The sequence below is a fragment of the Bufo gargarizans genome, chromosome 7 (assembly GCF_014858855.1).
Source record: "Bufo gargarizans isolate SCDJY-AF-19 chromosome 7, ASM1485885v1, whole genome shotgun sequence".
Classification (NCBI taxonomy): Eukaryota; Metazoa; Chordata; class Amphibia; order Anura; family Bufonidae; genus Bufo; species Bufo gargarizans.
The window spans coordinates 32626771-32648906 of record NC_058086.1 but is presented as its reverse complement, the minus strand read 5'-3'; the positions used below and the strand labels follow the sequence as shown (position 1 = coordinate 32648906).

The window sequence follows — 22136 nt, the reverse complement described above, 5'->3', positions numbered from 1 at the left end:
GGTATTGAGACCCTATGATGGAACTCAATACCGGAAAACTAAAACGCTAGTGTGAAAGTAGCCTGACGTGTAAAGGGATTTTCCAAATCTTCCTGATGGTAGATGTTGGAGGAAAGAAGGATTGGATATGTTTCCACGTGCAAGAGGGGGTCTAGCACTGGCTTATTCCCATCTTGACACTGAAAACGCATGCTCAGCTTGTGATGAATACAGAGGAGTCAGGAGGAATAGCTGGCAGTGTTTAGCTGACTGCCATCTAAGGTGCATGGTGACCTTAGTTCATGGTTCGAACAGTTACATGATCACTCCTGTGCCTGCTTCACACGGGAGTGATGATGGGATATTACATCAACTATCCTTCCCACCCAGCCTGGTTGCACCATCTCATATTTACCTGCTGAAGTGATGGATGAGGGCGAGGAGAAGGTCTAGGAGAAAAATCCTCATCTTCTACGCCAGAATCATGGTCGCTTACAGACAATTTAGAGGGAGATATATTTGGTTTGACTCTGGAAGGGAGTAAATAAGAAAATAAGGAACCAGCAACTGCCCCCCATGGACTAAAATGGGTATCAATGAATCCATCAATCCGCCTAGGTATTCTAATAAACAAGGAAACTTACACAGAAGCTGAAACAATCTTGGAAACTTCATTAAACAGGTACGCCTCTGAATTCTGGCCGTCAGTGGAGAGCTCAAACTGAAGTTGAGACTGCTTAGAAGATTCCACGTTCTGAAAGAAACACACAATTCACCCAAAAAATCCCTTCTCCTAAAGTCTATATAATGCAACTTCTTGATTGCAAGTGACAACTTGCCTTGAAGAGATGTAATGCATCTTCGCATGCCAGCAACTGAAAGCCAAGGGGATCGTGGCCAATGCAAGGAAGGCACTCGTAAAACTCAGGTTCCTTGTGGGTGAGCGAATACAGAACTATGAGGAAACTTCCGGACTCTGAGAGCACCCTATGGAAAAATAGAAAGTGTATATTAATACAGAGTGAGTAAAGCAGTTCTCAAGGGATCCGCTTCCCAGGAAAAGGCTTTGCATACAAAAAGATAACCATTTGGTTTCATCTCTCCTCCAAAAGGTGTCGATACCGATACACACGTCACCACATTCTGACACAGAGGCAATGGGGGAATGGTGGCGTTGGCAGAGCAGCTGCAGGTTTGTCCTCGTGAGCTGCACAAACAACTGTGCTTCAACTGAACTCATGGACGCCAAGTCGTTCACGTAACAGCTCCCTGCAACCCCTAAATGACCGCCTAAACATATTACAAAGAGTCAACACTGGATGCGCCAACTATGAAACCGCTTATTTACACGTCCGTGTCCATTTCGCAGTTACAAACACTTACATCCTGAATTCAGACCTTCTTGAATGTATCTTTGTTTTTGTCTGCAGCTGATTTTTTTTGCATCAGCATAAAATGATAAAATGTCAACTTTTGTTTCCCAACATTTCAAACATTTTTTGTATGCCCTGGATAAGTGAAAAACAGACAGAACACAGGTGGCTTCCATGTTCTGTCGGTGTTTTTCCACTGACTTGCGAATAAGCTCATAGGTAGGTTTCTCAATTTTTTTTTCTAAAATGCAGGTTTTTTTTTCCTGAGCAAAGGTTACGTGTTGGCCTATAGTATATTACAATACATTTTTTAGTGGTGCAAAATGTTTTAGACAAAGAAACAAAACAACCCCCCAAAAAGCATGAATTTTATGGACATTACATGTCCAAATACGAGCTGCATATTTAGAGCTCAGTATCAGCAATTTAATGATGGGACAACACTTGCCTTTCTTTAATTGAAGAGCTGTACATGTAGCGCAGACAGCTGGCCCACACCTGCGGACTGTGGATGTGTGTGATGCCACTCAGCCAACTGCATACAGAAAGGATAAGAAACTGTTATTGACAATAACCACAAGTGAAAAGATAAAAGGATTGAGATCTTGATTCTGATTAGCACTGCCAGAAGCATTTAAAGGACACCTGTAACTATGAAAACGATATCCAGTCTACCGGCAGTAGTTATAGAGCAGGAGGAATAGACTGATATAGTTTGGAAGGGCCATCAATCACTGAGCAGGACGGCCTACTGGACTCGGAAGTGCAGAGAGAGCGTGGATCGCAATCAATAAGTTAAAAAAGTCATGAGTTCTTTCTCACCAAACTACATATTTCATTTATTTTGCAGGGTTATATAACTGACATATTCCGCAGAGATTTACAGACCTACTGTGTCCTTCCTCCATACCTTGAAGATTGTAAGCCCATCCGGGCAGGACCCTCTCCCCTTCTGTACCAGTTTGGAACTAGTCTTGTTCATGCTTAGTGCAATTGTCTATTATGCATGTGCATCCCTTTTCATATGTACAGCGCTAATGGAATGAATGGTGCTTTAATAAGTAAGCTCCTCCTGTAGTGTAACTTGGTGCTGGTACACTGGATTGTGTTTTTATACTGACAGGTTCCCTTTAACTAGGATTTCGACACTCTGGAGTCAGACAACATCACTAAGGCTGGGTTCACACCTGAGCGTTCAAACGCGCTGTAAAACGCTCAACACATGAAAACCAATGCTTCCCTATGGGAATGGTTCTCACCTGGGCGTTTTACAGCACGTACGATCGCGCTGTAAAACGCCCGACGCATAATCAAGTACTTGAGCTTCTTTGGGGCGTTTTGACGCGCGTTTGTGGCCATAGGACACTGCAGTCAATCACACAAACGCACGTCAAACTCGCCTTTACTATTACAAAAAACGCGCATAAAAACGCGCGTTTGAGAAACGCTCAGGTGTGAACCCAGCCTAATAGTTTTAGGCTAGGGCTACACAGACGTGTGTCGCACGACTTTTTTTTTTAATATAAATGAGTCTATGGTGTCCCACTGCAACATGGCAAGACTGACTGTTTGAAAAACTCCATCCAAGTTGGATTTCTGCGAGACAGTCACCACGCAGTAAGGCACCATTGACCATCATAACAAAATGTCGTACGACACATGTGACAATTTAGTTGTATCCTTTTTGTTGCACAAAATATGTCTGTGGAGCCCTAGCCTTAATAAAACAGATCGCACATTGAATACAAACTCTTCAGACTGGGTTCCAGGGTGGTCATGAGCTGCAATAAACACATGATCTAACATTATCATAACAGACTTCCACGATCCCCTTTACAAAATAAAGGGGCAAGTGACTGTACATGAACCACAAAACGGACACCGCTTCTTGCAACCTTTTGCCTCGCTGGGAAACATTGATGTTGCGGTAGTGCTGTGATTTTATTGCAAATTGAGGGTACCGAGACCAAATCATGACATGCAGACATGTTTGCTAATCCATGTAATAACAGAAAGAAAAAAATAATAATTAAGTGGATGGATTAAGTTAGGGTACTTTCACACTAGCGTTTTTCTTTTCCAGTATTGAGTTCCGCCCTAGGGGCTCAATACCGGAAAAAAACTGATCAGTTTTATCCCCATGCATTCTGAATGGAGAGCAGTCCGTTCAGGACGTCTTCAGTTCAGCCTTTTTGACTGTTCAGGACGGAGATAATACCGCAGCATGCTAAGGTTTTATCTCCGGCCCAAAAAACTTAAGACTTGCCTGAATGCCGGATCCGGCATTTTTTTTCAATAGGAATGTATTAGGGCCGGATATGGCATTAAAAATATACCGGAACGCGCAGACCGAAAAAAAAAAAAAATAAATAAAAAAAATGAAGTGAAAAAATAAATAAATGCCGGATCCATTTTTCCGGATGACACCAGAAAGACGGATCCAGAATTTCAATACATTTTTCTGACTGATCAGGATCCTGATCAGTCTAAGGCTACTTTCACACTTGCGTTCGGGTGTCCGCTTGCGAGTTCCGTTTTAAGGCTCTCACAAGCGGCCCCGAACGCATCCGTACTGCCCTAATGCATTGTGAGTGGATGCGGATCCGCTCAGAATGCATCAGTATGGCACCGTTTGTCCTCCGCTCAGCAGGCGGACACCCGAATGCTGCTTGCAGCGTTCAGATGTCCGCCTGGCCGTGCGGAGGCAAACTGATCCGTCCAGACTTACAATGTAAGTCAATGGGGACGGATCCGTTTGAAGATGACACAATATGGCTCAATCTTCAAACTGATCCATCCCCCCATTGACTTTCAATGTAAAGTCTGGACGGATCCGTCTGAGCAACTTTCATACTTCAAATTTTTTCTAAACTATAATGCCGACGGATCCGTTCTGAACGGATCCCATCGTTTGCATTATAGGAGCGGATCCGTCTGTGCAGACACCAGACGGATCCGCTCTGAACGCAAGTGTGAATGTAGCCTTATAAACGCCATCAGTTGGCATACGCTTTGCAGGATCACTCTGCCGCAAGTATGAAAGTAGCCTTAGTAATATAGGGTTGTGGAGAAAAACAGACCTGGCACCAGACCTGTTTATATCGGACGTGCACCCCGAGAACTTACATTCCAACAAGCGGCAATGTATAAGCCTTCGGATCAGACTCAAGGACGAGGAGCAGTTTCCTGGTTTGATCCATCGTCAAATACCTAATGAACAGGAGACAGTCACATGCAAAGTCTTATTCAATTTCTATACAGGATGTATATAGTAAATAGGAGATTAATATAACAATAAGGTCCCACACACACAACCTTTTTTTTTTTTCTGTGGATCAGATGCAGAACCATTTATTTCAATGTCGCAAAAAATGTGGACAGCACACCGTGTGCTGTTGGCATCTGTATGTCTGTTCTCCCAGCCCACAAGAAAGAAAGAAGAAGAGAGAGAAAAAACACACACACACACACACACACACACAGTGGAAAAAATGGTGCCATGAACATAGCCAGTATCAGAATTTTGCAGATCTGCAGACCGCAAGACACACAGTCATGTGCATGAGGCCCAAAAGTGCCACATCTTTTCTGCATTTGCTCTAATAATGTCCAATCCTCTATTGTGCAACTGCTGTGATTTTTAGTACTGCATCAAAAGCTGCTCTGAACTGCACTTTGTAAACCATTGTTTGGCTTTTCAAGTGCTTTTTATTCTCTCTAATGCGGACGTGTTGAATAGACCCTAAGGCCCCATGCACACGGCCGTGTTTCACAGCCGTGTGCGGGCCGTGGAACCGCGGCCTGGATCCCTCCTGAGAGCAGGAGCGCACGGCGTCACTGGTTGCTATGACGCCGTGCGCTCCCTGCTGCCGCCGCAATACAGTGATACACTGGTATGATCTATACCAGTGTATTACTGTACTGTGCCAGCAGCAGGGAGCGCACGGCGTCATAGCAACCAGTGACGCCGTGCGCTCCTGCTCTCAGGAGGGATCCAGGCCGCGGTTCCACGGCCCGCACACGGCTGTGAAACACGGCCGTGTGCATGGGGGCCTTACTGTGTAGCCATGTCTACACATGTACTGATAGAAATCCGAGAACCTCCCTCCTTTCACCAGTTCCTCTCAATTAACTGCATTGAGTGAAACCACCTGCACCGCAACAGTAATATAAAATAATAATAATAATATATATCTGTGAGCTTGCAGTTTTTCAAGCCAATAAGTGCAATAAACAGCTTTCAAGTGCACCTGTCTTCCCTTCAAATTCTACTCCTGCCAATGGCTAAACTAAATGCAAAACTGCTCAGAAACTGCACAGTGTGAACCGACCAATGTCACAAAGGACCAGATAATTATGAATAATTATGAAGAGCGGAGACATTTCTAGCAGTCTGAGAATTCTCTTTGAACAGCAGTTTCCAAAGAAGCATTGATATCAGTTTTCTGAGAATCACGATAATTTCATCAAGTCAAAATGGAGAAATGCATATAGAAGAGAGTGTTGCGATATTGTATTTCTGCATTAGGGCTCACGCACACAAAAGTGGTCTGCTTCCGCCTCAGAGCTGAATTTTGTGCGGCTCCGATGCAGACACATTCACTTCAATAGGGCTGCAAAAGATGGGGACAGCACTTGTGTCCAGTCCTCCGTTCCGTGGCCCCGCAAAAAAAAATAAAAAATAATAGAACATGTCCTATTCTTGTCCGTTTTTCAGCCATTTCTATAATAGCCCCACCCCCGTTCTGTAAATCGCAGAACGCACACAGGCTGCATCTGTGTTTTGTGGATCTGCAATTTGCAAACCGCAAAACACAGCATGTTTGTGAGCATGAGCCCTTAGTTTGTATGTCCTTGTCTTACATGATACTACCAGCAGTCTAAGGCCTCATGCACACAACAGTTTCTCAGCCTCCGTTCAGTTTTTTTTTTTGCGGATAGGATGGGCACCCATTCACCCAAAATGCTGATCGTTTGTTTCGCGTCCGTTGTCTGTGTTTCCCTTCAGCAAAAAAATAAAAATAAAATAGTGCATGTCCTAGTTTTTTCACATTTGCGGACAAGGATAGGCATTTATTACAAGGGATCTCTGGAAAAAAATTGGATCAAAAAAAAAAAAAAAAGGGATGCCGCATCCGTGTTTTTTTTAACGGATGCAAAAAAACAACTGTCTTGTGCATGAGGCCTAACATTTTTGAATCAGTAAGCCAAAACCAGGAGTAGGTCCAAAACAGATTTCTATTATCCCTTTTCTCTGTAGGTTCCACTCCCGATTTTGGCTTACGAATGCAAAATACTGACAATGTGAAGGAGGCCATTTACATATTCTGACTGTGTGCACCTCACCCTATACGGCGCAGCATCTCTGGTAAGTCGCAGCTACTACCATAAAACATTTTGTAATTTATACAGACCTGTCACTAAACACTGGTAAAACTACAGCATCTCCCCTCCCCCGCTTCTCACAATTTTGTTTGCAGAAACACACTGATGCAGACACGTTTAATGTAAATCAAGTCTAGGGTATACAAAAAAAATGGTTTGCTAGAAACAAAACTGTTTTAAAAAACACTTTGCTGTGGCGGTCAGGAGGACAAGCATTTTCCCCAAGACGCGGCGGCACGATTTGGATTTTTATTAAAAGAACACACTGAATAGAAGAAGCTTACCCGCATTTGTGAGTTCCTTGAAGCTGAGCAATATTATTGTGACTGCTCAGGTTCCTGGCGAGGGCCGTCGGTATAATTGGGACAGGCTTTATGGGAGTACTTTCAAATGTATTTGCTACTGTGACAGCCGCCCAGCGAAGATCAAAGTGAAGATTGTCCATGTTCTCCAAGTAAGTGATATGAGCTCTCACAGTGAGCAATTTGGAGAGATCCAAGGCTTCTCTGCTGTGAAGATGGCTCTGCAGACCCTTAAAACAAAAAAAGAAAAGAATTCCTTTTTCATCTGCAAAACAATACAATTAAAGCCTGACGGTGGTAATTTCCATCCGCTTCCTCCTACTTGACATTCAGAAAAGGACCAGATCAGCCATGTACGGAAAACAGAGAGGAGGCAAGAAGAGAGGGAAGCAAATAGCCAGGGAGGAGCGAATGTCATGTTCTGAAATTCATTTGGTGGTAAAAGCAGAAGTGCGTTCTGGATTCTGTCACTAGGGCCCATAACGCAGTTCTACGAAGGAATGTATAACGGAATGCCTTCAGTGGCATTCCGTCATAATAGAAGTCTATAGCCTTCCCATTTCTGTTATGCAGGCCATAGACTTCTATTACGACGGAATGAATAACGGAATGCCTCTAAAGGCATTCAGTCATAGAATTGCGTTATGGTCCGTAGTAAGGGAATCCATAACGCAATTCTGCTTTTACCACCAAACGAATTTCAAAATATGAAATTCGCTCATCTCTTCAAATAGCCCTGGAAAAGACAAACACTAGATCACAGCAGCAATAAGAAGGGAATACGAAAATGCCCCCGGACAGATGATATTTCTGCATCAGCTTAGAGTCAGGAGTGAACCCATTGTATCCGGCTGCAGCAGAGCAAAAAGCTAAAGAGGCGCAAACAAGGGATGTGTCTGGGGTTCATAAATTCTGTAGAATATGTTTTTTATTACAGGGTAAGGGCTCATGCACACAACAGTATTTTGCGTTCAGTATACTGGCCGTTTTTTTAGTTCAGTATGCTGTACATATACGGAACCGTTCATTTCAATGGTTAATCAAAAAAAAAAAAAAAAAAAAAAAAAACGAAAGTGTCTCCGTGTGCATTCCATTTCAGTATTTCCGTACCGTGAAAAGATAGAACATGTCCTATTCTTGTCTGCAAATCATGGTGCTTGGCTCCATTCAAGTGAATGGGTCCGCAAAAAAAAAAAAAAAAAAAAAAAAAAAAAAAAAAAAAAAAAAAAAACTGAACACATACGGAAATGCATCCATATGTTTTCCGTATCAGTTCTGTTTTTGCTGAACCATCTATTGAAAATGTTATGCCCAGCCCAAATTCTTCTATGTAATTACTGTATATGGCATATGGAAAAACGGAACAGAAACAACGGATCCGTAAAAAACGGACCGCAAAACACTGAAAAAGCCATACTGTCGTGTGCATGAGCCCTAATAGAGTTTTTAAAAGGGGAATACCTGTGAGTAAGGCCCCATGCACACGGCCGTTGTTCACGGCCGTGTGCGGGCCGTGGAACCGCGGCCTGGATCCCTTCCTGTGAGCTGGAGCGCACGGCGTCACTGGTTGCTATGACGCCGTGCGCTCCCTGCTGCCGCCGCAATACAGTACTACACTGGTATGATCTATACCAGTGTATTACTGTACTGTGCCGGCAGCAGGGGGCGCACGGCGTCATAGCAACCAGTGACGCCGTGCGCTCCAGCTCACAGGAAGGGATCCAGGCCGCGGTTCCACGGCCCGCACACGGCCGTGAACAACGGCCGTGTGCATGGGGCCTAATGACAATGCTAGGATATACAGAACTTTGATTGGTTGACCCTCACTGATCCTGGGAATAAGGAAGGGGAAATACAGTACTGCAGACTACATAGCGGCACTCCTGCTAACCCTAACCCATTCAATTCAATGGGTCCGCAATAAATGCAGACAGTTCTGTAGCCACGCAAAAAAAAAAAAAAATACAACATGTCTTATGAAAAGGGGGGGGGGGGGGTCAGCCGTTTTTTTGGGCGGACTGCAAAACACATACGGTTGTGTGCATGTAGCCTTAATCAGGATAGAAAATACCAGAGTTATCAACAGCACATCACCCTGTGTAATCAGGGAAGTGCTGTCCATGGTGAATAGAACTGAACTGCGGTAGCAATCGTCATTCCCACATTCAGTTTGCATTGGCCTGTTTAATCAGATCAGAACAAACGAGCGCCAATGGATCTGTTATCATCTATTGAAGCTCACACTGCCCAATTATCAGGCAGTGTAATGCAGCCCTAAGAGACTTGTTTGTAAGTGATTTACGGTCTTAAAAACGTGAATCTGGTAGTTAAATAATGCTCGTTTCACACTTGAATGTTAGATTTCGATTCCAGGAGGAGATGAATGAAAGTAACGGACATGTCAGATTCAGCACATGACTGAACCGAACAGACCTCATTGGCTAGAAGGCCTCTTTCACACGAGCGTCACAGATTAGATCCGGATGCGTTCAGTGAAAACTCGCACCATTTTGCAAGCAAGTTCAGTCAGTTTTGTCTGCAATTGCATTCATTTTTTTCCGCGCGAGTGCATTGCGCTTTCATGCGTTTTTCACACACATGATAAAAAAAATAATGAAGGTTTACAAACAATATCTCCTAGCAACCATCAGTGAAAAACGCATTGCATCCGGACGCAAGTGCTTCACTGAATCTCCAGTCACTTCTATGGGGCCAGGGCTGCGTGAGTAACGCAGAATATAGAACATGCTGTGTTTTTTACACGACGCAGAACTGATGCACAGAAAATTCTCGTGTGAAACTATTTGGCTTCAGTTCACACTGTCTGCCCTTTGACAAAGGTCCCGAATAGAGCCTCCAACCCACATGTGAACTCAGCCTAAACTGTTTGGTGACACTTTTTTTTTTTTTTTAACACACAAACACGATCTGACTCATCTCACGTACAGGACTCAAGTCATTATTTTTTTTTTAACACAATAAAAGCACACAGAGCTATGGAGAATGGGTATTGCAGATGTGCTAGCGGCCAATAATGGCATGTCCTATTATTGTCCACAAATCACGGTCCGAGGCCCCATTCAAGTCAATGGGTCTACAAAAAAAAAAAAAATACAGAACGCACACGGAACACATCCGTACTTCGCAGATCCATACTGCAGAAATTCTATGCCCAGCCCATATTGCTCATGTGTTTGGTGATTAGTTACTGTATATGATCCGCAAAAAAACGGATCAAATACGGAAACCATACGGATATGTTTTGTGCAATAACAGAACAGAAGAGGACTTAAAGGGAACCTGTCACCGGGTTTTTATGTATAGAGCTGAGGACATGGGCTGCTAGATGGCCGCTAGCACATCCGCAATACCCAGTCCCCATAGCTCTGTGTGCTTTTATTGTGTAAAAAAAAACAAAAAAAAAACGATTTGATACATATGGAAATTAACCTCAGATGAGTCCTGTCCCCGACTCATCTCACATACAGGACTCATCAGGTTTTTTTACACAATAAAAGCACACAGAGCTATGGGGGCTGGGTATTTCGGATGTGCCAGCGGCCATCTAGCAACCCATGTCCTCAGCTCTATACATAAAAACCCGGTGACAGGTTCCCTTTAATTCAGAGGGGAAAAAAATAAAATAAAAATAATAAAAAAAAAATATATATATATAAAAATCTGATATACAGGGCAACGGATCAGTGAAAAACAGACCGCAAAACAGTCATGCGCATGAGCCCTTATGCAGATCTGCAATTTGCGGACCGAAAATAAACCGCATCAGCTGTGTGCATGAGCCCTCACATAGAGACTGCCATCACTGATAACACCTCAAATCAGAAATGGCAGAGATTTAAATCTATAGCTTAGACCATACATCAGTCTGCTCAGCTCCTCGTGCTCTATAACATGCTGTCCTGCAGATCGCTCCACATTTCGTAGTGACAGATTTTAGGATATGTTTGGCCTTCAGATAAACAATTCTAACCACGTCACGTGCCAATTTGCTTATTATGACCTTCATAAATGCCTAACTCAACTCTCATACCTTAAAAGAAGACGTGAAGTCTTCAGGAGTGTGTAGCACGTCGTCTCCGATAGTTTCCTTGGGATAAATTGTGCAGGGAATAGCGGAATCTCCAGGTAGCAGAGTAGAGGGCACTTTGCCGTTGCTGCCCGCCTTCTCACGGCCAGGGTCAAAGCGATCGATTGTTAGCGTTATTCCTTCTTCGTCTAACAGAAGATTAGAACAATATAAAAAAGTCACAGTTTGGATAAGACCCAGGCCAAACAATGACTACACATTTTCCTGCTCTCCCTCGAAGCTGCCCATGCGCAGAGATCTCCCGACACAGGGCTGCGGCATACCACCAATGCTGATCCATGTTACTTTATAGCACGCTACATACAATGCAACACTTATTTTTGGTTTTCATCGTCAGTATTACACCCCTGGAGTAGCCCCTTTAAAAAGCAACTGATCTATAAAGTTCCACTCTACTTAGGATCCCCCACCTGACCCTACAATTCCCTTTGTAGTGGCTGCTGCTGGAAAAATGTATTACACAGTGGCTAATCTGATAAATGCATGGACAGCTCAAGTTTGCCAGGACAGGAGTTCTGGTTCATACAGGAAGGCTTCTGTCCTATAAGTATATGGAGAGGGATGGTCTTCATGAGACAACCTCGCAGCCTGAAGTATGCATGTTAATCCCTCCATAGCCACCGCTGCATCTCCTCGTCGTGCGGATCCATCACCGCGATGCTAGGGAGGCTGGTCTCCGTCGTGGCCTGCTATTGGCTGCCCTGCCCCCCCAATGTTTTCATCTGCACGACAGGGAGATGCAGCGGAGGCCGTGCAGGGATCCGGAGGAAAGTGGGTCCCATGGACCGTCTATAGGAGAGGCATTTGTACTATTGGATAATCCTATTAATAAAAAAAAAAAAAAAAGTGCACACAAACCATCATCCACAGAAAAAGATCCAAGTAAGAAGCAATAGAACGATTTTCTCTCCGTCTTGGCATGACGATAGGACAATCTTAAGGCTTTCTCGGACAGCAGAATGTGAGGGTTTCTAGAAAACCAAAGGGAAGAGAAATCACTTGAACACCGGCTTAGCAGCAGTTTGAGGTCACATTTAGTGCAGAACGCTTCAAGGGTTTGCTCATATGCTGCTAAATGTGAACATGTCAGAAGATCCACTTGTTTAAAGGGGTATTCCAGTTAGGTCAAAGATAGGGGGATAACTATTAGATCGTGGGGTCATACCGCTGGGACCCCCATTGATTATAAGAATAATGTACCCTGTGAAGCCCCCTGAAAGGAATGGAGCTGCCAGTCAGGCATGCGCACTAATGCACCATTCATTTCTATGGGTGTCCGGAGACAGCCGAGTACAGCTGTGCCATGCTTGGAACCCCCATAGAAATGAATGGAATGGTTGCGTGCATGCACAAACAGCCACTCTGTATATTCCGGGTGTGTGAGGGGGGAAATGGGGCATCCGATGGGTATGAGGTTTTCATTCTCATGATCGACTGGGGTCTTACATGTTGGACCCCCAGCGATCTAACAGTAATCCCCTATCCTGTGGATAGGGGATAACTTTCACATAATCAGAATACTCCTTTAATGTCTTTGCTTTGTATTTATGAAGCCAGATATTACACAGGTGAAGAGAAAGCGTCTCCCTGTCACATGCAGGGGAAAGGCTGCCAGAGAACGAATGCAATGAAAGGGTTTCTGTCATCAGAAAAAAACATTATGTAGCTGGCTGACATGAGCGATGTGCTACTGTCAGCAGAACATAACTGCATGACATATCTCCGTGCCTGCCGCCGTTCGTGCTGAATAATGACTTTTATACTATGCAAATGAGCCTCTAAGGTGCTAGGGGGGCGTTGCTGCAGCACCTAGAGGCTCTGTCCTCTCATCGTTTGGCACGCCCTTGTAAAGGTGATTGACATCCTCGGTCTCCTCCGCGCCCCGCAAATCCCGCGCCGTCCATTTTAGTATTAGGCGCAGTGAGTGAAGGACGGCAGCAGGCTGTCTATGGGTGCAATAGACTCTTTTTGGAGAACTGACCTGTCAAACTCTGCAGCACATGCTGCAAGGGAGAGGGGTCCGATGAGGCTCGCTGTCCCTGCCCCGTCTCCGGACGATGACTTTTAGGTTTCTTTTACATAAAAAAGAAAACCTGTCATTATCTGGAGGCAGGGACTGCGAGCCTCCTCGGAGTTTGGCATGTCAGTGCTGACTGCTGAAATCAGCGGGTCTGTCGCTACAGTATATTGTCCTCAGTGACGGCGGCATAGTGCAAGCGACAGGTTCCCTTTAGGCTACATGTTTGTTGCGGTCCGCAAATAGCGGATCTGTGTTCCTGTTTTTTTTTTACATCCACATCTGTTCCACTTGTCCGCAAATTTTGTAGGTTGCGTTTCCGGTCCACAAAAAAAAAAAAAAAAAAAAAAAAACACTGATGCGGATGACATACGGATGGCTTTCGTTGGTCATCCGCATTTTTTTGTGGACCTATTAACTTCAATGGGTCCGCAAAATGTTTATTGCGGACAAGAATAGGACATGATGAGGCCATAGAAATTAATAGGAAACCATCCGATCCGCAAAATAAATAAAAAATAAAAATGGAACGGAGGCCGCAAAAAAACACTGCCGTGTGCATGTAGCCTTAAATTTACAAAAACCAAATAACATGGAAGCCGTTGTAAGGTGCTGGCAGCAGATCACACAGACAGCGCACACTTTTAATACGACTTGGCAATACCTGGAAATACGATAGCTACCTGTAATAGCTGAAATGTAATCCGATGGGATCTCCCATGGGGGTGGAATCCCAAAGCACAGCTTTCGACGGAGGAAAATTAATTGGGAGCATCCGGGTAGCCATATTCCTGAATGCCAAAAAGGTAAGATAAGAAAACAAATGAAGACCGTTAGAAAGATGGTTTAACTGGGACGCACTTTATCAGAATAAAATACATGCAAATGAAGACTAAAATAAGTGCACATCAGCCAGTGGTGCCAAACACCTGGAACAGATGTGGGGGAGGGGCTCAGGTGACCACGTCTCCGTCCATCTGTCTGCTCCATACATATAAAGTGTACCGCCACCTACAGCAGATATCTGCACGTGATGCGTATTACATGCAGGTTTTTTCCACAGCGTAAAGCAATAAGGTGGAATGTGAAATGTCTGCACCTGTTCTGTGCTTTTGACTGACATAACTGAATATGGGCACACGTTACCGCGGCCACCTAAGGCAGCCGTGAGTCCAGTATGTAACAAGTGCCATACAGGTATTTACTGTGATACTGGGGAGACTTATTAATACAGGCCCATAGAGATGAACGCAGAGGCAACATGCATACTCGGCCGCCATCGATTTATATGGGGAGACCCAGGACAACGGTCTCCCGATTTGTGGGAGTCCCGCTGAAAGCCCCCCAGACACTCAGCCCCTGTCCACAACATAGAGAAGATGAAAACTTGGCACAACCTCAGGGTTGCATTCAAATGACCATATGTATTTTGTGGTCTGCAAACGCAGATCCGTGAATAATATGGATGACGTCCGTGTCGCACCCGTTTTTTTTTCAGACCCATTGTAACCATACCTTTTCTTGTCCGCTTGCATTAGGCCCCATTTACACGACAGTAATTTTAGTCCACACCTGACCTGCATTTTATTTGCGGACCGTATGTGGACCCATTCATTTCAACAGGGCAACAAAAAACGCGGACAGCAAAGAGTGTGCTGCTCACATCGTTCAGCAGCCCCCCCCCCCCCAAAACAAAAGATAGAACATGTTCTATTCCTATCGGTTTTGCAGGCAATAGGCAATTACAACGGGTCCGCGCACACACACACACACAAGAAAAATTATGCAACATGGACGTCATCGGATTTCACAGACCATAAAAAACATACCGTTGTGTGAATGTACCCAATGTTTGATGTCCGATAGGTGCTGGTCCCACCTCTGGGACCAGCACCTATCCTTAGAACGGAGCCGCAAAGTGAAGGAGAGCACCCTGAGCCGCCCTCCATTCATTTCTATGGGAGCGCTGAAAATGGCCAAGCGCCGGCTTGTCTACTTCCATAAGCCCCATAGAAGTGAATGGAACGGTGGCCGCACTTGGGGCGGCGCGCTTCCTATTCGTTTCAATGGCACTTCCGAAAATAGCCAAGCGCTCCCGCCATCAGCCTGCAGGCTCCGTTTACAAGGGGGTTATCCAAGTCTGATTAACCATGTCTAGGATGCCCGGCCCCGCGACCCTGCACACTGTCCCAGATCGTTCCTCTGAAGTGGTTGCATATCCCCTGCTGTCGGAAATCAACATGATGATTTCTTCCGGCGGAGGAGATGCAGCCACTGACCGTGGAGGAGGCAGGTGTCGGGGTGCAGGTAAGTATATGCAGGGTCACGGGGCCGGGTTATTCACTTCTGGGACCCGCACCTATCAGACATTGGGGGCATATCCTAGCGATATGCCCCCAATGTTCAAGATAGTAATGACCCCTTTAAGATGTGAACAATCCTAGATACAACCATCTCAGGTCAGACGGGGGTGCGGGCTTTACCTTATATTGTTCTGATTATTGCTGGCATCCTTATGGTACTGCGAGTTCTTCACGCTCATGTTTGCACTCATATCCTAGAAACAAGGAATAAAGTTACTGAAGTCACAGCCCGCGGGTTGTCTGCCGGCGTTCCTATAGTTCAGGGATCAGCAACCTTCGGCACTCCAGCTGCTGTGAAACTACAACTCCCAACATGCACACTTAGGCCCCTTGCAGACGAGCGTTCCTGCCGCAGCGAGTCCGCATCGCAGCACCCGGCCTCACCTTCCAGCACTGACGGGATTTACATAGCATTATATTGATTTATGATGCTGTGTAACCCTTACAGCTCTGGAATGTATTGGATAACACTGACAGCATTATGCCAGTGTTATCCAATACATTCCAGAACTCTAAGGGCCGTGCTGGGAGGTCAGGCCGGGTGCTGCGATGCGGACTCGCTGCGGGAGGAACGCTCGTCTGCAAGGGGCCTTACTCAGCAGCACTTGCACCTCCCATAGAAGTGAAAGGAGGATTCTGGGAGTTGTAGTTTCAGGACAGCTGATCCCTGCTAAAGTCTGATAATCCGGTGCTTCCTTCCACTATGGGCAGGCTATAATAGCCGATCAGGCGGAGGGCACACCGATCTTAGTTCCTATGGGAGTGTCACCCCAAGTTGCTGCACCATCTTGCAACAGTCTTTTGTGAGGTCATCTGTCAAGATCCGATTGCTGTCAATGAATGGAAACATTCTCAATACTATTAAACAAATGAAGATCTTGCACACAAATTCTTAGCCGATGTTCACACTTGGGGGGGGGGGGGGCGCTATCTACAGGACAGGCGATGTGTGTCTGATTGGTGGGGTCTGAAAACAGGGTCTCCCACTAATCACAAGAACAGGGGGTCCTGTGTATGAATGGAACGGCGGTCCCGCGTGTGTCTGGAGATGACCAAGAGCTCCATAGAGATGCCAGCGCCCCTGTCTGACCAACATGAGCGCCCCATTTGTCAGATCCCCATGAACACGCTCTTAGGGTCCATTCACACATCCGTAAGTGTTTTGCGGATCCGCAAAACACGGTCACCGGCAATGTGCATTACGCAATTTGCGGACCGCACATCGCCGGCACTATAACAGAAAATACCTAATATTGTCCGCATTTGCGGACAAGAATAGGACATGTTTAATTTTTTTGCGGATCCGCAAATGCGGACAGCACATTCCAGCCCCATTAAAAAATGAATGGGTCTGCACCCGTTCAGCAAAATTGCGGAACGGATGCGGACGTGTGAATGAACCCTTACCCTCCCGTCCTATAGATAGGGGGATGAGCTTAGAACTTGGCACAGGCTGTATAACAGGAGCGTGTATCGGAGCTTTCTGCCTGCCGTACACACTGCCAGATCTACCTGGTGTGAACAGAGTCCAAGATTGTCATATATACCGCATCTGTTCACGTCAATATAACCCTAGTTCCTGTTCACACTGGTGGTCCCTGCAGTAACTGATACAAATTTTGGCAGAAGGAGACCCCTTTAAGAGGTATTTAAAGGGACACTGCGATGACCCGATGTAATGTACGTATAATAGACAAACACTCACAGTGCATGAAGCCAGACTGAAAACCCCCCATATCTTGTGTCAGGTCCAGAGAAAAGCTGCGTTCACCTGAGTAAATGGAGGCAGCGGCCACTCACCTGGAGCTCAGCATGGACGCCGTCTGCGCTCTGCTCTGCTTCTCGGTGAGGCTCCTGGGCGGCAGGAGTGGCGGCAGCTCCCCGGGGAGGGGTTTCCGTGATAGATAATGACAGTTACCGGCCCCTCACCAAACACAGTCATTAGCCGCAACTACGAATATGGCGCCAGCACGTCCTCAGGGCCCGGGACGCTAATCCCTCCCCCTAAACCAATCAGAAGCAAGATGACAATCCCTGGCAGCCAATCAACGCTGCCGCCGAGCGAGCAAGCAGCCAATCCCAGGCGTCTAATTCAAACGGCGAAAACGGCACCAAAGAGGAAGGGAGGGTTCTGCGCATGCGTTGTGCCTTTTGTTCGTTGACAGCGGAGTCTGGTTTCTTAGCAACTGAGAGACGCTTGGTACAGTAGTAGTTACCAGACAGTCCCGAGTAATAGGTAAACATGGCGGGTGGTCGTGTCAGGTACAGGGGCAGAGCTGCCTCATGAAGGGGGAGACATCATGGCACCCGCTCCTCTCTTCTACCACAGAACACAGGCTTTTGCAAAAAAACTGGCTTAGTTGCCCGTAGCAACCAATCAGATTCCACCTTTCATTTTCCAAAGGAGCGGTGAAAAATGAAAGGTGGAATCTGATTGGTTGCTATGGGCAACTAAGTGGCTTAGCTATCAGGGAAGCGACTGCTTTGGGCCCCGAGCTCAGAAGGGGCCCCAGAGCAGTACTAAATGTTTTCATTAGATCTAGGGCTGCCCCTATTCACAACGACTCCAAAGGAACTGAGCTGCAATACCTGACACCACCCATCAGGGGACATGCTGTTTTTGGAAGAAAGTAGCCATGTTTTTCTGATCTCACACAACCTCCTCTTTTTGTTTGCGGGCCGTGTGCAGAACCATTCATTTCAAAGGGGCTGCAAAAAATGGAAATTACTCCGTGTGCATTCCACGTCCGCATGGCCATGTCCTATTTTTGTCCATTTTGCGGACAAGGACAGGCATTGTTAGGATGGATCCGCAAGAATAAAAAAACGGAAGTTACATGTCACATGGATGTCATCTTTTTTTTTTTTGTGGATCTGTGTTTTGTGGACCACAAAATACATACCGACACCGTCGTGTGCATGAGGCCTTAGTCCCCATGAACAATAACAAATAAATTGACCACTGGCCTTTACCATTCCCCTAGTCCAGGGATCAGCAACCTTCGGAACTCCGGCTGTTGTGAAACTACAATTCCCAGCATGCTCCATTCATTTCTATGAGAGTTCTGAGCAGAGTAGAGAGGAAGTATGCATGCTGGGAGTTGTAGTTTCACACTGGTCAGAGGGTGAGACTAACAGCTGTGAAGGGAAAATGTCAGTGTGCAGAGACCCCCCCCCCAAAGTGGTAACACCCAGCTGTCGACATTGTAATTTGCCGATTGCAACTTGTGCTGTCTAATTACGATCTGTCACCGGCAAACCACAGTACAGCATGGGGACGAGCGATGGCATAGCGATTAGTGAAGAGCGAGCACCAAAGTATTTGTGTGCTCGGCCAAGCATCATGGAAGTCAATGGTTATGGGAGGACCCCAGGCATCCCCTGCTCAGAAGAGAAGAGGGTGTCTGGTTCATAAAGGTTAGAAATAGATGGAAACCCCATCAAAATGGTTTGGCAACAGCATTATAAGGATGCGTCTTGGACTCCTATTATCTCTGACATACAATAGACAACCACACAAAGGCTATATGCCAAAAGCCAGGTATGTGCAAGCCAACAACCTATCCATCAGACAGATAACAGCCAGGATACCTTACAATGGCAGCCTTGTGCACTATGAGACATTCCAAATCAGCTCTCATCTGACTGGGAACCAGTAAGCCTCAAAGTTGCTTCACATCTGTTGGATGGCTTGGGTGGACCTGCGCACCTAGATCAAGGATTTATCCCCCACCATATCACAGAGACGTACATGATGGCGGTTGTTGGAGGGTGTCTAGATGCTGATTAACTCTTATTTGATCATAACGTAGCTTAGGGTACTTTCACACTAGCGTTATTCTTTTCCGGCGCTGAGTTCCGTCCTAGGGGCTCAATACCGGAAAACAACTGATCAGGCATATCCCCATGCATTCTGACTGGAGAGCGATCCGTTCAGGATGCATCAGGATGTCTTCAATTCAGTGACTCTTACGGTACTTTCTACATCCAAAATTCCAGAACACTTGCCGGAATGCTGGATCCAGCATTGAAATGCATTAATGCCGGATCCGGTTTTTTCACGCATGCGCAGACTTTTAAAAATGCAAAAAAATAAATACCGGATCAGTTTTTCTGGATGACACCGGAGAGACGGATCCGGTGTTTCAATGCATTTGTTAGATGTGTCCGCATCCGGATCCGTTTACAAATGCTATCCGTTTGCACATGGATGTCCGGATCCGGCAGGCAGTCCCGGCGACGGAACTGCCTGCTGGATCTTCACAACGCAAGTGTAAAAAGGAACCCTTAGGCCCCTTTCACACGGGCGAGTTTTCCACGGGGGTGCAATGCGTGAGTTGAACGCATTGCACCTGCACTGAATCCGGACCCATTCATTTCTATGGGGCTGTGCACATGAGCGGTGGTTTTCACGCATCACTTGTGCGTTGCGTGAAAATCGCAGCATGCTCTATTTTGTGCATTTTCCACGCAACGCAGGGGGCTGCGTGAAAATCGCAAGCAAGTGCGGATGCGGTGCGATTTTCACGCATGGTTTCTAGGTGACAGTCTATTCACTGTATTATTTCCCCTTATAACATGGTTATAAGGGAAAATAATAGCATTCTTAATACAGGATGCATAGTATAATAGCGCTGGAGGGGTAAAAAAAAATAAAAATTTAACTCACCTTAATCCACTTGTTCGCGCAGCCGGCATCTCTTCTGTATTGTTCTGTGAGGAATAGGACCTTTGGTGACGTCACTCCGGTCATCGCATGGTCCATCACATGATCTTTTACCATGGTGATGGATCATGCGATGAATGTAGTGACGTCATCAAAGGTCCTATTCCTCACAGATGAAGACAGAAGAGATGCCGGCTGCGCAAACAAGTGGATTAAGGTGAGTTAAATTATTTTTATTTATTTTTTAACCCCTCCAGCGCTATTATACTATGCATTCTGTATTCAAAATGCTATTATTTTCCCTTATAACCATGTTATAAGGGGAAATAATACAATCTACAGAACACCGATCCCAAGCCTGAACTTCTGATAAGAAGTTCGGGTCTGGGTACCACATTCAGTTTTTTATCACGCACGTGCAAAACGCATTGCACCCGCGCGATAAAAACTGAACAACGGAACGCAATCGCAGTCAAAACTGACTGCAATTGCGTACCTACTCGCGCGGGTTTGCCGCAACGCATCCGGACCTTATCCGGACACGCTCGTGTGAAAGAGGTTGATCACACAGGAGAGGAGAGAGAGGAATCTGACTGTGAATGGCATTCTGCCACTTGCTATGTACTAAAGCCAAATGGTTTAAAAACCTACTGCAAAGATTATTTCTAGTAAAGAAAAGACATGCAGTGTTTGATATTGATGGTCTTTCCTCAGGATAGGTTATCAATATCTGATTGGTGGGGGCCCGACTATCAGCACCCCCACCGATCAGCTGTTTGAAGAGACCACAGCTGCCTAATTGCAGCTCACCAAGCACAGCGCCATACATTGGATAGTGGCTGTGGTTGGTATTACAGCTCAGTCCCATTCGCTTGAATCTGACTGAGCTGCAACTAGGCCACACCAATAAACGTGATGTCACCGGCTTAGGAAGAGGTCAGAGCGCCGCGGTCTCGTCAAACAGATGATGGGCAGGGGTGCCCAGTGTCGGACCCCCGCTGATCTGATATTGATGACCTATGCTGAGGATAAGTCATCAATATCAAAATCTCAGAAAACCTCTTTAAAAGGGAACCTGTCACCGAGATTTTGGGTATAGAGCTGAGGACATGGGTGGCTAGATGGCCGCTAGCACATCCGCAATACCCAGTCCCCACAGCTATGATGTGCTAGCGGCCATCTAGCCACCCATGTCCTCGGCTCTATACACAAAATCCCGGTGACAGGTTCCCTTTAAGCTGGCCATACATGTTCGGCAGACATCTGCAGTCGGGGGGGGGCCCCATACACATTATAGGGCCAAACGTCTGGAGAGAAATAAGTTGTTGCGAGACACCTCATATGGCAGCTTATCTTCAGCAGGATCAGGCATATTGAAAACCAACATGTCCAATCCTTTTTTCCCCTAACACCTGCCATTGGAACAGTTTGGGCACCTCAATACGCATTGGACGTTCGCCGACTTGGAGGGCTCATTGGACATATAGGGGGTCATTTATCAAACTGGTGTAAAGTAGAGCTGGCTTAGTTGCCCATAGCAACCAATCAGATTCCACCTTTCATTTTGGACAGCTCATTTGGAAAAATGAAAAGGCGGTATCTGTATCTGATTGGTTGCTATGGGCAACTAAGCCAGTTCTACTTTACACCAGTTTGATAAATAACCCCCATAACTCATGTCTGTGGCCAAAAGCATCCCACGTCACCACCAGGGTGTGGACACAATCTTACTGGGTTAACATGGAATATATTATACCAAGGCATCATCAGGCAGTATTCATTAGAGCAAAAAAAAACGAAAAAAAAAAAAAACCTTTGTGCCACCACTTACTAGCGTGAAGTTATTTTTAGGCAACCATACTACTGGCAATTGCCCACAGTTAAGATGAGCGCCACTGGAAGACTCGTTTTTTCCTATTGACGGACAGCTGACTCAACCAATC

At 45.8% G+C, this 22136-nt stretch overlaps 1 protein-coding gene across 1 annotated transcript in view; it reads right to left on the bottom strand.

Moving 5' to 3' along the window:
• STIL (STIL centriolar assembly protein) overlaps positions 1–17490 on the bottom strand; it is a 43327-nt gene extending 25837 nt beyond the window's left edge. The window contains exons 1-11 of the mRNA XM_044300803.1: positions 17328–17490; positions 15648–15721; positions 13848–13955; positions 12006–12118; positions 11091–11275; positions 7022–7269; positions 4479–4562; positions 1801–1887; positions 819–966; positions 624–733; positions 395–509 (exon numbers count right to left, since the gene is read on the bottom strand). Coding sequence (XP_044156738.1) covers positions 395–509; positions 624–733; positions 819–966; positions 1801–1887; positions 4479–4562; positions 7022–7269; positions 11091–11275; positions 12006–12118; positions 13848–13955; positions 15648–15718 — 1269 coding nt within the window. The 5' untranslated portion in view covers positions 15719–15721; positions 17328–17490. The remainder of the gene's footprint in view (positions 1–394; positions 510–623; positions 734–818; positions 967–1800; positions 1888–4478; positions 4563–7021; positions 7270–11090; positions 11276–12005; positions 12119–13847; positions 13956–15647; positions 15722–17327) is intronic.
• Between the last annotated feature and the right edge of the window lie 4646 nt (positions 17491–22136).